Consider the following 13,478-nt stretch of genomic DNA (forward strand, 5'->3'; position numbering starts at 1 on the left):
GGATGAGGTTCTGGTCTGTTCTTGTATCTCTTTTTCTGAGACCCTGACTGAAGAGGCAGTGGCTACCTGGGGCAAGCTCTTCTTGTGGTCTATGGCCAGAGTACAAGAAGCCAAGCCAAACCACACAAGCACATCCACAGACTATGCTTGCATCACATTTATAACATTCCATTGGCCAAAGTAAGTCACAGGCCAATCCCACCACCAGAAAGATAGGGATGAATACTCTGCTTACTGTAGTGGCAACATGATTTTATAGTTCTGTTTCAGGGAGGAAGGGAAGAGTTAGGAATAATCGAATCTACTACAGCATTTAACTCTGGCTATGGGAGTGAGGGAAGGCTTCCTGGAGGTGGTGACTTTCATCTTGAAGGATGAGTTGTTTTTCAAGACAAACAAGCAGGCAGTAACATATGCAAGTGCATGCAAATTAAAAAAAATAAGTGTGAAGTGTTGTCTTAATATTTATTTGAGTCATCACTGTGGGCAATATGCAAAGAGCTACAGGAAGATAAAATAAAGGTCACCTGAGTACCTGCCTATGAAGTCCAAGCTTCATGGGGGAGATCAGAAAGATACAAAAGAGAAAAGGAAATTATGTAACCAGTACACTCTTACAAGCTGGATGGGACAAAAGTGTGAACTCAGAAAGGAAGCTAGAATATATTTTTAGCTATTTTTGGTACAGGATGCAAGATATGCGCTCTTTTATATTCATTATTTCATTTAATCCTGACAACCTTCGAGGGATGTCCTAATGAGAAACCTGAGCCTCAGAGTGGTTAGGTAACTTACCTAGTGGTTTGTAGTTAGCAAGTAGTGGTGCGAGTACTTCTTAGTAATTCTGTTTTGCCAAAGAGCAAAGAATTTATTCATAAAAATTACTAGTGTACACACTGTATTTTCTTAAGTAGGGCTGCTTTAAAATTGACTAAACCCATGTTTTTTAGTGTCTACTGTGTATGCAGTACTGTGCTTAGTAAAGGGCCCCGATCCTGGAGTAATCTCTGAAGTTCCACCTGGCTGTGGCATTCTGTAGGTCTCATCTTCTTCTCACTGCTCATGGGTTTAAAATGCCTCAAAGAAAATACGATTCTTGCCCATGGTTCTACACAAAAATGCTCACTTTGAATGTTGAGGAGTTTTGAAATTCTGCCTCTTCCATTCCCCCAGATTATATACACAACACCAGTAAGTGTTCTTTCTCCTTGGAAATGAAGGGAGACAAGCTAGGTGAGTTGCCTCCAGATTGAGCAAAAGTTAGAGGTGGGACTAAGTGGAGTATAACAATTCCCATTGTTGTGCAGATTACCTCTACCTAATACTAATTCTCTTGTCATTACGGAGCACAGATATACTCTAGTGGAATGTCCCTATGCAAGAAGAAGTGAGCATTTTTGCATTTTTATTTCTAGTTTCCTACCGGTAATCACTTGACAACTGGAATAAGGTCTCCCTGGTCTTCCTGACCTTTAGTGTGACCTTTTAGCCTAGCGTCCCATGAGTTTTCGGAGAGAACCACTTCCTTTTGCAACCATCTCTTCCCTCTGTGGATGGTTAAACATTGACAGGCGTTTTTGTGCGCTCTCCATCTTGGCGGTCCGGAATTGAGTTGAAGCATGTTTCATGACCCATTTTCTATTTGCTCAAGAAGCTGGCAGAACTGGTTTCCCTGATCTCAGACACCATCTCACATGGTCAGTTTTCTCCCCCCAGACGTGTTTTAAATCCTAAAATAATGAGCAATGCTTATAGGAACTGCCTCTCACTGTGTGGTGTTTACTATCTCACGATTCTGCAGGTAGATGATGCTCAGATGCTGTTGCCTCTCATCAAGTTGACGTTGGACGGAAGGAGAATATACTGTGCTCAGACTGGTCCAGGAGAGGGGGCGTGAGCAGGAATGCCGCTGTAGGTACAAGTGACCTGTCTGGCAAGGAATGCAGCATCCCGAGAGCCTCTTCTTGACATCATCCCACAGACCACTGCTTCCTTGAGGGAAAGGGCGCTGAGGATTTTGCTATCAGCCACCTAAAACTTTTGCCTAGCCAATAGAAGACTTTTGCTGAAGAACTGAACAAGATATCGTTTCATTTCGTTTTTGCATCTTCTAATCATCTGGGCTACAGTAACTGTTGTTTAGCTTTGAGAATTTTAAACCATATTTGTTACTGTCATTTTTGTGTACACGTTTCAAAATGATCGACTTAAGCTTCCTGACAGAGGAGGAGCAAGAGGCCATCATGAAGGTTCTGCAGCGGGATGCTGCCCTGAAGAGGGCTGAAGAGGAGAGAGTCAGGTAAGAGGTCGGACTGGTCCTCGGGCATGGGTGGAGGATGGGCAGTCTGTAAGAAGATGGGACACTTTTCTTTTCTCAACCTTAAGTGGTAGTTCTGACTTGGAACCTGACTTAATGGATTCCAATTTTAAGTTTATTTCCTGGACAGAACTTTCTCCTCCGTATCTCTTAATTTATCCCATAGGACTCCTGGCAGAAATAGTCTTGATTAAAAACCTATCTAAACTCCTTTAACTTATTAAACACTGGATTAAAAATGAAATAATGTATACAAACACCTACATACATCTCTCTCTCTATATATATATATATATATATAGATAGATATAGATAGATATAAACACACACATATATATCCACTTCTTTTTTTTTTTTGTGGTACGTGGGCCTCTCACTGTTGTGGCCTCTCCTGTTGCAGAGCACAGGCTCCGGACGCACAGGCTCAGCGGCCATGGCTCACAGGCCCAGCCGCTCCGCGGCATGTGGGATCTTCCGGGACTGGGGCACGAACCCGTGTCCCCTGCATCGGCAGGTGGACTCTCAACCACTGCGCCACCAGGGAAGTCCCTATATCCACTTTTTTTAACTGAATCTACTTAAAAAATGGATCATGTATGAAATTAGAAAAATTTTTTAATTTCTAAAGTTTTCAGAAGAAAATAAATAGAGAAGTAGCTCACATTTTTGCACATCTTCAGAAATGTTTGAATTGATTTCAACAGCAATTGAAATTAGTTCTGACTGAGCCAATTTTTTATTTGTGTTCCATAAGAAGGAGTGGCAACTTTGACACACTATCCACTTTGGGAGGAACCCAAATGTTCCACATCAACATTCCCGCCACTTTCACTCACTTGCGGGGTTGGAGGAGCATGAGGTCAGAATGCTGAAGAAGTGGGCTTGAGTCCAAGCCCTGCCATCCATTGCCTTTGTAATCTGGGGCCTTGAAGGCAGTGAAAGGTTTCCTCAATGTGAGTTAGTCATATTAACTGCATGATCCCCAACCTAGGAGTTATCCAAAAGGAACATAAGCCCTGTTGTTACTTCTTAGGATAGCAGGATCATGAATAATGGAGTTATTTGTGCCCATATTTCGTTATCCATATTTTGACCCTAATTTGAACGTGGGTGCTTTATAAAAGAACATGCTGAAATTCACTTCAAGCACTCTGGAGTGTCTGACTATGGCTACTAACAATAATTCATATATCGATAGTGCTTAACAGATTGCAAGGAGCTTACATGACTTTTATCTCTTCTGAGCTCACAACACTCGTGCAGTTGGGGGTGCAGGGTGGGATGTAATTACACCCACTTGATGTGTGAGGAAATTGACCTTGAGACAGGTCAGGTGACTCACCCAAGCTCATGTAGTCCATAGGTGTCGGAAGTGAGAACTAAATCCTGGCCCTCAGGTACTCATTCACTAACTCCACCTCCCCTCCCTAAGAAAACTATAGCAGACAAGACATCCTGGGAAGACTGTTAGACCCATTTTAGAAAGAAGTGGAGGGGGCAGCACAGAGAAAATATTAGTTGATTTTTCAAGCATAGTGGGAAATGGGAATTCCTTTCGTCTCTCGGAAGACAAGATGGAGAGGAAGGGAAAGAAAGCAGTGGAGCTGGGATTGCACCGGGTCCTGTCCCTCTTCCTGCCTCAGGATGTGGGGACTCTGAATCCTGGCGAGCTGCGATCTTTGATTCCTCCCACTTACAAGACCTTACGTGTGGTCTGTAATTCTGCTTCCTCTATCTAGCCAGGTTACGAAGAGAGATTCATTCTCCCTCCCTTCTGTATTTACTTGGCCCCAGAGATTCCAGGCTGCTGGGTCTTCCCTGTAGTTCTGTGATTCTGTACGAGATGAGTGGAGGTGTTTCTTAGGCATCTACAGTAATTGCTGAAAATATACTTAAAAATTCAAAGCTCTGCCTGGAACTGGGCCTTGTAAGGGGTGTGTGTGTAGCCACTAGTGCCAGCCAGTCTACAGCCACAGCAGGAACGCTGTGAGTCCGTTTGTAGCAGGGACTTTGCAGATTCTCCTTCCATGCACAGTTTCTGAGGATGCCTCGGAAGCTGCTGCTGCTGCTGCCCTTGTTTCTTGCTTTTGTAAACTGATAGGAAGAAGGCTTGGGGTGGTGAAAATCTGGTGTGAGTCAAGTCCTGTTTACTGTTACCATTCTGGGGGCCTTCCTAATTAGGCACCAAGCAGCTCATGTGGACTTGGCAACAGGCAGGTCCAGGACTGAGTGACTGTGTGCGGGGGGCACAGATGGGCATGAGGCCCATAGCCTATGGACACTGACAGAGGCTATAACCTGCTCCACACAAAAGGAATGGAGCTCTGGCACCCTTTGCTTTAGGACTGACGGAACCTGGGTTGGTTCTGAGACTGTCTGCTCCTGGGCTGGTGGAACCATGACTAGGTTTCTGGTCTCTGAAAATGCTATTCCATGGGCTTTTGCTTTTCAGCCCTGTCACCATCCCACAGCTGTTTGTCTCTAGCTCTTCCATCAGAGTGATAGCCTGACAGCTCTGGAAAGATTTTTTGGGTCCATATCAGTCACTTTACAGATAATGAAGGAAAAGCCCAGAGAGGGGAAGTGACTTTCCCAGGGTCACACAGCTAGTCAGTGCCAAAGCCATGGTAAGAAAAGCTCTTGGTCTGCTGCTTTTCCTTCTGCCCCATGTTGCACACTGGTATTGCTTTTTCAGGAGAACAGTAAGGGCCCTCGCGTGGACCTTGAGTCAAAACTTAGTGAATTTGAATCCTGTCCTCACCATTGATCAACTATGGTTCATTCAGCAAGTTACTTGACCTCCCTGAGACTCAACTCAGAGACTGGGAATGACCCTAGTACCAAAGTCAAAGAATTACAGTCAGGATTAAGTAAGATAATTCTTAATCTTCTTAGCACATAGTAGGTGATTGATACATTTTAATTCCCTTATTCACCACTCCACCTATGCCTCTAAAAAAGGACAGAATTCTCTGGTCAGTGGTCTGATTCCTTAGAAGGAAATTACTCCTAAAACTCTCAACTATTTAATACAGTGAAATTTAATTGAGTACTCATTAAGTCTAGGGAACTTCTCTGAACAAATGGAAGGAATTTTAGGGTAATTGAAACATGGTCCCAGTGCTCAAGGAATTTACCATTTAACCATTTAATGGATGATCAATTGCAAATTTAAAATCTCAACCTTGTTTCCCTAACGTGATTTTACAATGCCCCAGTCCTCCTCCAAGTTAGTATATGACTTTAGAAACATAAATTAGATAATTCTAATATTAGCCTAAGCAAAACATCATTAGAAAGGCAAATCTGCCACTAAAATTCAGACTGCTATTTCAAATGCTAATTCATTATGGGCTTTGGAGTATAACCCTCCTGTAGCCGTGAGGACATTACTAATGGATTATAGCACTGCTGCCCACTAAGACCAGACACTGCCTCAGAGTCCTTTTCAATATGGCTGTTGATGAGAGTTGGATTTAAATTGAAATCTATTTGCCATTCCTGATTTATCCAGTGCTTTGACTTGTTCACATCCAAGCTCTTTCAGGGCACTTTGGAGATGATTTATCCTTTATGCTACCTCCCATCCTGATTTCATGGATGAGAAAATGAGTGTCAAACAGGGGAAGCATCCAGTTTCCAAATCACTCAACCTGTTAATGGTAGAATGTGGATTTGAACCCAAGGGAATATCTACTGTGGTATCTCGGGGGTTCTGTTAGAAGAAAGCAATTCCAGGTCACTGTCTTTCATGCTGCCTCCCTACCTGTACCACAGTGCTAGGCCCAGTTATTACCATGCCTCACTACCCAGCTTGCTTTCCTAACTACCAGCTGGAGACATTTCACAAACCAGCAGTGAAGCAGACATCAGGATGGATTCTTTTTCTCTCTCCCCGCTACCTCCTCCCTCTCTGTCCTCCTTTTTTAAAGAAACACCACCATACATACATAGATGTCACTTTAGTCTCTTACGGTTTGAAAGTGACACACTCTAGAGGTGGTATTTCCGGTGCTTTGCATCACACTGCCAGCAGGAAATCATTGCCGCTGTGTGTCTGTACACCGCCAGCACCACATCCCCCATCCCATAAACACACAACCACATCTAGGGTGATGGGCGTTCCTGCAGTAGACACCATCTCAACCACGACCGCATCTTATGATCCTCAGCTGCTGCCTTAAGACCTACTTTCTTTTAAACAAAGGCAGTTGTCATTGAAGAACTGCTTTCTAGGACCTCCGATGGCATTTTCTGTGAAAGCGAAGGGGAAAGGAACCAACATTTGTCCAGGATTGACACTGTACACAGAGCTTCACATTTTCCCCTTTCATCCGCACAGCAGTGTAGCTGAACCCACTCAACAAGGGGGAGGAAATAGAGTGGAGGAGGTTAAGTGCCCTGTAAGATTGAAACCTTGCTTATCCGACTACAAAGCCTGTGCTTCCCACTCACTGTGCTGCTTCACAGCAGATTGTGGGGGTCTGTGGTGTGTCCACAGCACAAGTGATGCACGTTTCTTCTTGTTTTCCGCTGTAAAGAACTTTTGCAATTTATTTCATTTTCACGTGTTTGTTTTCAGATTCTCTATCAAAGGTTGAATGCCTTTGTCGAAAGAGCGAAGTGTGATAGCCATCTTAGACATCAGAATCATGTTTGGCTCTCTCAGGCAGGATGATGGGACAGTGGAAAGAATGTCAGCTAGGACTCAGGCTGGCTTCTGGTCCCAGCTCTGTGTGACCTTGGGCAAACCTCTTAAACTCTCTGGGCCTCATTTCGTCCCTAAAGTGAGGCCATTTGTAACTATCTAGGGTCCATTCAAAACAAACATTCTCTCATTCAAAACAGACATCTAAGAGTACTTTCAAATCACATAGTCTAACCATCTTGCCCAGAATATACTGAAAGGTTAAAAAAGAAAAATCTGGGAATGGATCAATCAACCTCTCTGGCCAGTCTGCTGATTCTTATTATGCACAGCTGAGCAGATAATATCGACCAGGTCCTGCCTATGATGTTAGGCCTTTGCTTCATCATGATGAATAGCTAGAAGCCGGGGTGTGCTATGTGAGTACAAGCAGGAAAAATGTTGAACGCAGGATGAAGGGCACCACTGCTCTTCTGGCTTTCCTCTGAAAGTGCTCACACTCTCTCTGCACCGCAGGAGTTGATGTTAGCAGTTAGGGCTGTGGACTAAATTTTTTATGTACAATTCCAAGCATATGCCTGGTATACGATAGGGAATTAATGAACTGTTGAACGAAAAAATGAACAGATATGGCCTTTACCATACAGAGAAAGCAAGATGGCCATCTTTTGCAATTGACTGAATTCTTTGTACATCATGGTGAAATTGTAAGGATTAAATGAGATGATGCATGTTAAGTGCCACGCGTGAGGCCCAGTACCGAACACATGCTTTGTATGTATTAGCTGAAAGAATGAGGTGTGGCCAGCATGTTCTGCCTGGAGGACCAACTGGACAGTGTCTTCTCTGGGTTGAGTGTTCTTCTGCCTTCACTCCTGCCCAGCAGCAGCCCATGGGTGTTTATTGAGCATCGTCTCTATCCTTAGCTCTCTACTAAGTACAACATGCACGTGTGGAGAGGATGGTAAGGTGTAAAAAGTGTGTCAAGAAACTTACCTTTTTCCCACTTCAACTAAATGGTACAACAGCGAGAGAATCAAGTGCTAATTTGGTTGGTACAATTAGAGTTCAAGAAAAATAAGAGATCAATATGGGCTGGTAGAGAAGATTTTATTTTTTATTTTAATTATTTTATCGAAGTATAGTTGATTTACAATATTATGTTTCATATTATATTAGTCCTGCATTGTGATTCAGTATTTTTATAGATTATACTCCATTAAAAGTTATTACAAGATAATGGCTATAATTCCCTTGCTGTACAATATATCCTTGTTGCTTATCTATTTTATACATAGTACTTTATATTTCTTAGTCACGTGCCCCTAATTTGCCCCTCCCCCATTCCCTCTCCCCTTTAGTAACCACCGGTTGGTTTTCTATGCCTGTGAGTCTATTTGTGTTTTGCATGTACATTAATTTGTATTATTTTTTTAGATTCTACATGTAAGTGATATCATACAGAATTTATCTTTCTCTGTCTGACTTATTTCACTAAGCATAATATTCTCTAGGTACAGAGAAGATTTTGACAGCACCACCTAGATGGTCGGATTTCTTTTTTTAGTCTACACCTTTATAAAACTTGGGCTTTGATGTCATACATACGGATTCATCTGTAAAATATTCCAAATGACTAAGCCAGAAAAAGAGATTGACTTACCCTAGTAGTGATTATCATGATAAGAGATATATAAATAACACTTACTGAATTTGAAAGAATTTCCTATTCTTTTGACACTTTAAAAGAAATGAGCCAGAAACCCAACCTCAATTCTTTACTGTAATGGCTTTACTATGAAGGGCCATGTGCTTCAATAAGCCTGACTCACATGGCGCAGGCTCATGTGCACTGAAAGCTTAGTGGGATCAGAGACTTGCAGACAGTCAGTTAGGCAGGAGCAGATCAAGAGTTGCATAAGGACCCTTACAAAGTGCCTTTCCGTTGAACAACAAAGATAAGTGAATAAATAATCTCATGAAGAGAAACTGGGAATTGTTATGCTATGAGGGTTTGTGGTCTTCTTCAACACGATGGTGGCTGATGCCGTATTTCATCATGCTTTTCCCTAATCCACCAAGAGGTGAGGAGGCCTGCCTCATTAGGAGGAGGCACTGCCATTGGGATGGAGCGTGGTTCACTTAACCCCAGCAGCGACAGGATCTCTCCTATCTCTTGTCTTTACTCAGACTAGGTTGGCTGCTGAGCGTTTATTTGTTAACTGATTTATTCACTCAACAGTTTCTGGGTATCAGCTCTGTGCCAGGTTCCGTGCTGGATGCTGCTGTTACAAAGGTGTTTATGAGGTAGTCCTTGCCTTCAAGGAGTTTGCAGAGTTCACAGGTTAGTGTGTAAGACAGATGTGCAAATAGATCATTAGAACACAGTGTGGTGAGTGCTGTCGTGGAGGAGCTGTGGGAGCACGGAGAAGGGCAAGCCACACGGTGCCCTCAAGGATCAGGGAAGGCTTCCCTGGGGAGGTGCTACCTAGATCTGAGGGATGAGGGGCCATGTGCTGGACAGAGAAGTGAGGGAAAGACATCTGGAGAGAATGCACATTTATTGGTCTCTTACCAGGATCCGGGCACTGTTAGGTACTTTCAGGTAAATATCGCATTTAATCATCCCAGAAGTCCTGCAGAGTAGGTCTTATTTCCCCCTATCTTTATAAACAAGGAGACTGAAGCTTAGAGGGGTTCAGTAACCTGCCAAAGATCACACTTAGGAAGTGTCACAACTAGGAGTTGGACCTAATTTGAGGAGACATCAAAGCCCATAGTCTTTCTGCCACACCTTTCTGCCCTTAATGTATACGTAGGTCATGTAAGAGCAGTGTGGAGATCAGTAAGAGGTCTAGTGTGCTGGCACGTGGGGGAGCATGGGAGCAAGTGCTGGAAAATGGATCTGAACAGGTATCCTGAAGCCAGGTGGTCAGGGACCTCATATGATATCCCTTCACTCCAAAAGCACTGAATAAACACCCACTGTTTTCCAGACACCAAGCAAAGCTATATTGAGTACAGGCCCTGCCCCTAGGGGCTCACTGTCTAGTCAAGGAGAGCTGGAAGGACTTCTCTTTTCTGGAATTGAACTTGAATGTGGTCCTTTGGGGAAGGGAATGTAAAAGCTCTACCAGCAGCTCAGGGTGGATTTTTTGCTGTGCTGAAAAGCTAGGCAGTGGTTCCACATATAAGCGATATCATATGATATTTGTTTTTCTCTGTCTGACTTACTTCACTCAGTATGACAATCTCTAGGTCCATCCATGTTGCTGCAAATGACACTATTTCGTTCTTTTTATGGCTGAGTAATATTCCATTGTATGTATGTACCACATCTTCTTTATCCATTCCTCTGCTGATGGACATTTAGATTGCTTCCATGTTCTGGCTACTGTAAATATACACACTACTCTATATAAAAGAGATAACTAATAAAGACCTACTGTATGGCACAGGGAACTCTACTCAATACTCTGTATAACCAGTGTGGGATATATGTGTATCTATAACTGACTCACTTTGCTGTACAGTAGAAACTAACACAACATTTTAAATCAACTATACTCCAGTAAAAATAAAAAAAAAAAACAGAAAATTTAGGCAATGGGAAACCATTAGAAACATTTTATAAGAACCATGACCTCTCTGGTGATTCAGAACCATGAAATGAAGACACTGTCCCTGTCTGGATTTGGTGATGGGCTGTCACAACAAGGTGTGTCCAAGCGTTGTGATTGGACATATTTGGCATACGGTCACTTCTTTCTAGGTAACTGGGGGAGGAGGGGAGTTTCCAGCAGAGAGTGGGACTCTGGCTGGAAAGGTCTCTCCAGGCACACGTGGGAGAGAGAAGACGTACTTGCCAGAACCCAGGTAACTGCCCCTCCTGCCTTCCCCATTCCCAGGCAGGCCTGCGTGCAACCCTCACACAGCCCTGCCACCACCTTGGGTGTGGCTGCCATACACGTTCTCTGGCTAACACACTTAGATTGACTGCTTTAGGAAGCGTGCGTATTGGCTCGAATGACAATCATAAAACCCTCTTGGATTTTTGTAACACATTACCCTCCAAGAGTTCAAAGTCACCTTAAGGCTTTTATTCCACTTTATCGTAAGTACAGCTCTATCAAAAAGAAAAGATAGATTTTTTGATTCTCATTTTATTGACGTGGATAGAGAGATGCAGAGATGATAAGACTTGTCATGTAGAACAGTGTTTTCCCCTCCACTGTAAATGAGGGAGATTTTAGGAGGGTGGTACTTGGTTTGTTCTTTAGGTTTTAACTTTTCAGTGAGCATGAATGACGTGGAACACTTAGATGCAGTATCTGCACAAATGGAATTTATGTCTGCCTCCACTCCCCACCCCATATAAATATGATCTTTCCTGATCCCAGCCAGTCTTGTTGAATTCATTTCTTGTTGAATTCAATTCATTCATAACATTAAGAACCAGGGACCTCATGCACTGTCCCCTACAAGCTTCCAGGAAAGTCTCTGATAAGCTCATTTCAGTGAAATGGCAAGAACTGATGAGCCGATAACTTCCTCACCAGTTATTCACTGAGTGTTTATTAGGTGCCAGGCATGTGCAGAGGGTGGTCTGCATGCATTAGCTAATTTAATCCTCATATCCACCCCATCAGGTGGGTTACTATTATTAACCCCTTTTTAAAGATGAGGAAACCAAAGCTTAGGGAAGCTTAATATGTCATCTTTCTCTGGGGTATTTACATTTGAACAGTGAACAACAAGCCTGCAGCCAAAAAGTGAATTTGCTCTTGAGAAATTTCAGGCATCATCTGGGGATCATGGCTTAAATCTTTGAATTTTAAAAAAGTGTTGGCCTTGGCTTCTCTGACCTTTCAGTCAAAGCATGCATTTGTTAGTCATCTGGGAGGTTTGTGGGATCTTGTAAGATATTGAGAACTTCATTTTGGTTGTATGTTTACAGATTTCTTTATGCAGTGTCATAATAAACTGATTTATTTACTGTGGGTTCTTAGCAAAGCTTTTTTTTCTTTTGTAGACATTTGCCTGAAAAAATTAAGGATGACCAGGAGCTGAAGAATATGAGTGGCCAATGGTTTTATGAAGCCAAGGCAAAAAGGCACAGAAACAAAATCCACGGAGCAGATATCATCAGAGCATCCATGGGAAAGAAGAGGCACCAGGGAGCAGGTGAGTTGATTGGACTAGTACATTTAGAGCCAGCATTTGTTTGGGAGAAGGAGTCCTTGGGAGAAAGGAAGGGTGTCAGAATCGTTACTGAAATCTGCAGCGGAAATCATTTAGGGGTGTGCTTTGCATCATGCATAGTCCTCTAGGTCGTAATCTCCTTGCCCTGGGTTTGGATGGATGAGGGCAGGGCTAAGTGACTTATTGTGGTGAAGAAGGATGAGGGAAGCCCTTTAGATGCCATGTTGAATTGGAGTAGCCTAGACAATTGAGGGTTATAAGGGATCTGCCACTTCCTCTTTCTTTGGCTTTTAACTCTGAAAATTCAGCACCTTTTCTCCTGAGTAGGGTGACAGGAAGAGATTGGCCTCCCTGTTCAATGACCTTGACACCTGGTACTTCTTTAAAAACAAAGTACATCATTTAAGGGACTGTAAAGACAGCATTTTGAGGGCTTCTTTAGAATTCTGTTGAGTTCATCAAATATTAACTGGGTACCTTGTCTCTAATTAACTCTGCACTAGCCAGTATAAACCTTTATCCCTAAGAACAGCCACTGTCTAGTTCTAGCCTGTACTCAGTAAGGAAAATAGCTGTCACCTCTTCAGTATCTAATATATGATAGGCGTTTAGTCCCTTTTATTTCTAATTGTAGTAGCAATCTTGTAAGGTAGGTATTATTATCCCCATTCTATATGTGGGGTATGTGAAGTTCAGAGAAGTGAAGTAACTTGCCCAAGGTCATATAGTTGGCAAATGACAGCTCCGGGATTTCAGTCTTTCGGACTCAGAGCCATGCTCCTTACAGATGAGGGCTGACCTCTTATGATGTGCTACGTATTGCTCACAGCCCTCTTGATTTCCAAAACCACCCAGACCTTCAGAAATCTTGAAGGGTGCAAGTTAGTACTGTGGACTCCATTTGCAGCTGAAGAAAATAGACTTATGTGTAAAGAGACCTGTGGATGTGAGTATTTGGAAATTGGGAGCCCTTATATTGCTCCATCTTCTTAACACTGATGAAAGTATTCCTGGCACTTACTGGCTATGTGGCCTTAGGCAAGTTTCTTGAACCCTTTGATCCTCAATTTCCAAATATGTAAACTTGGAAAATAATTACCTCCTCATAGGATAATGCATGCAAACGACTCAGCACTATGCCTGGCACTCAGCCATCACTCAGTTGATGCTAATTATCTAAGAGGTTCAGGTAAAGAGTTCTGGGTGTTCAGAGGCAAAAGAGGTTATTTCCTGAAGAGGGATCACAGAGGTTTTAAGGGGGCCCTGGCATCTGAGCTGGCTATTAAGGAAGATATAGAATTTGGATGTGTA

At 42.9% G+C, this 13,478-nt stretch overlaps 1 protein-coding gene across 3 annotated transcripts in view; it reads left to right on the forward strand.

The window, feature by feature from the left end:
• SYTL2 (synaptotagmin like 2) overlaps window positions 1–13,478 on the forward strand; it is a 99,698-nt gene that overhangs the window by 43,038 nt on the left and 43,182 nt on the right. For all 3 annotated transcript variants that reach the window (XM_082627347.1, XM_082627343.1, XM_082627344.1), the window contains exons 2-3: window positions 1,802–2,299; window positions 11,998–12,149. In XM_082627347.1, coding sequence (XP_082483473.1) covers window positions 2,199–2,299; window positions 11,998–12,149 — 253 coding nt within the window. In that variant the 5' untranslated portion in view covers window positions 1,802–2,198. The remainder of the gene's footprint in view (window positions 1–1,801; window positions 2,300–11,997; window positions 12,150–13,478) is intronic.

The sequence above is a fragment of the Mesoplodon mirus genome, assembly GCF_964341445.2.
Source record: "Mesoplodon mirus genome assembly, chromosome: 7".
Taxonomy (NCBI): Eukaryota; Metazoa; Chordata; class Mammalia; order Artiodactyla; family Ziphiidae; genus Mesoplodon; species Mesoplodon mirus.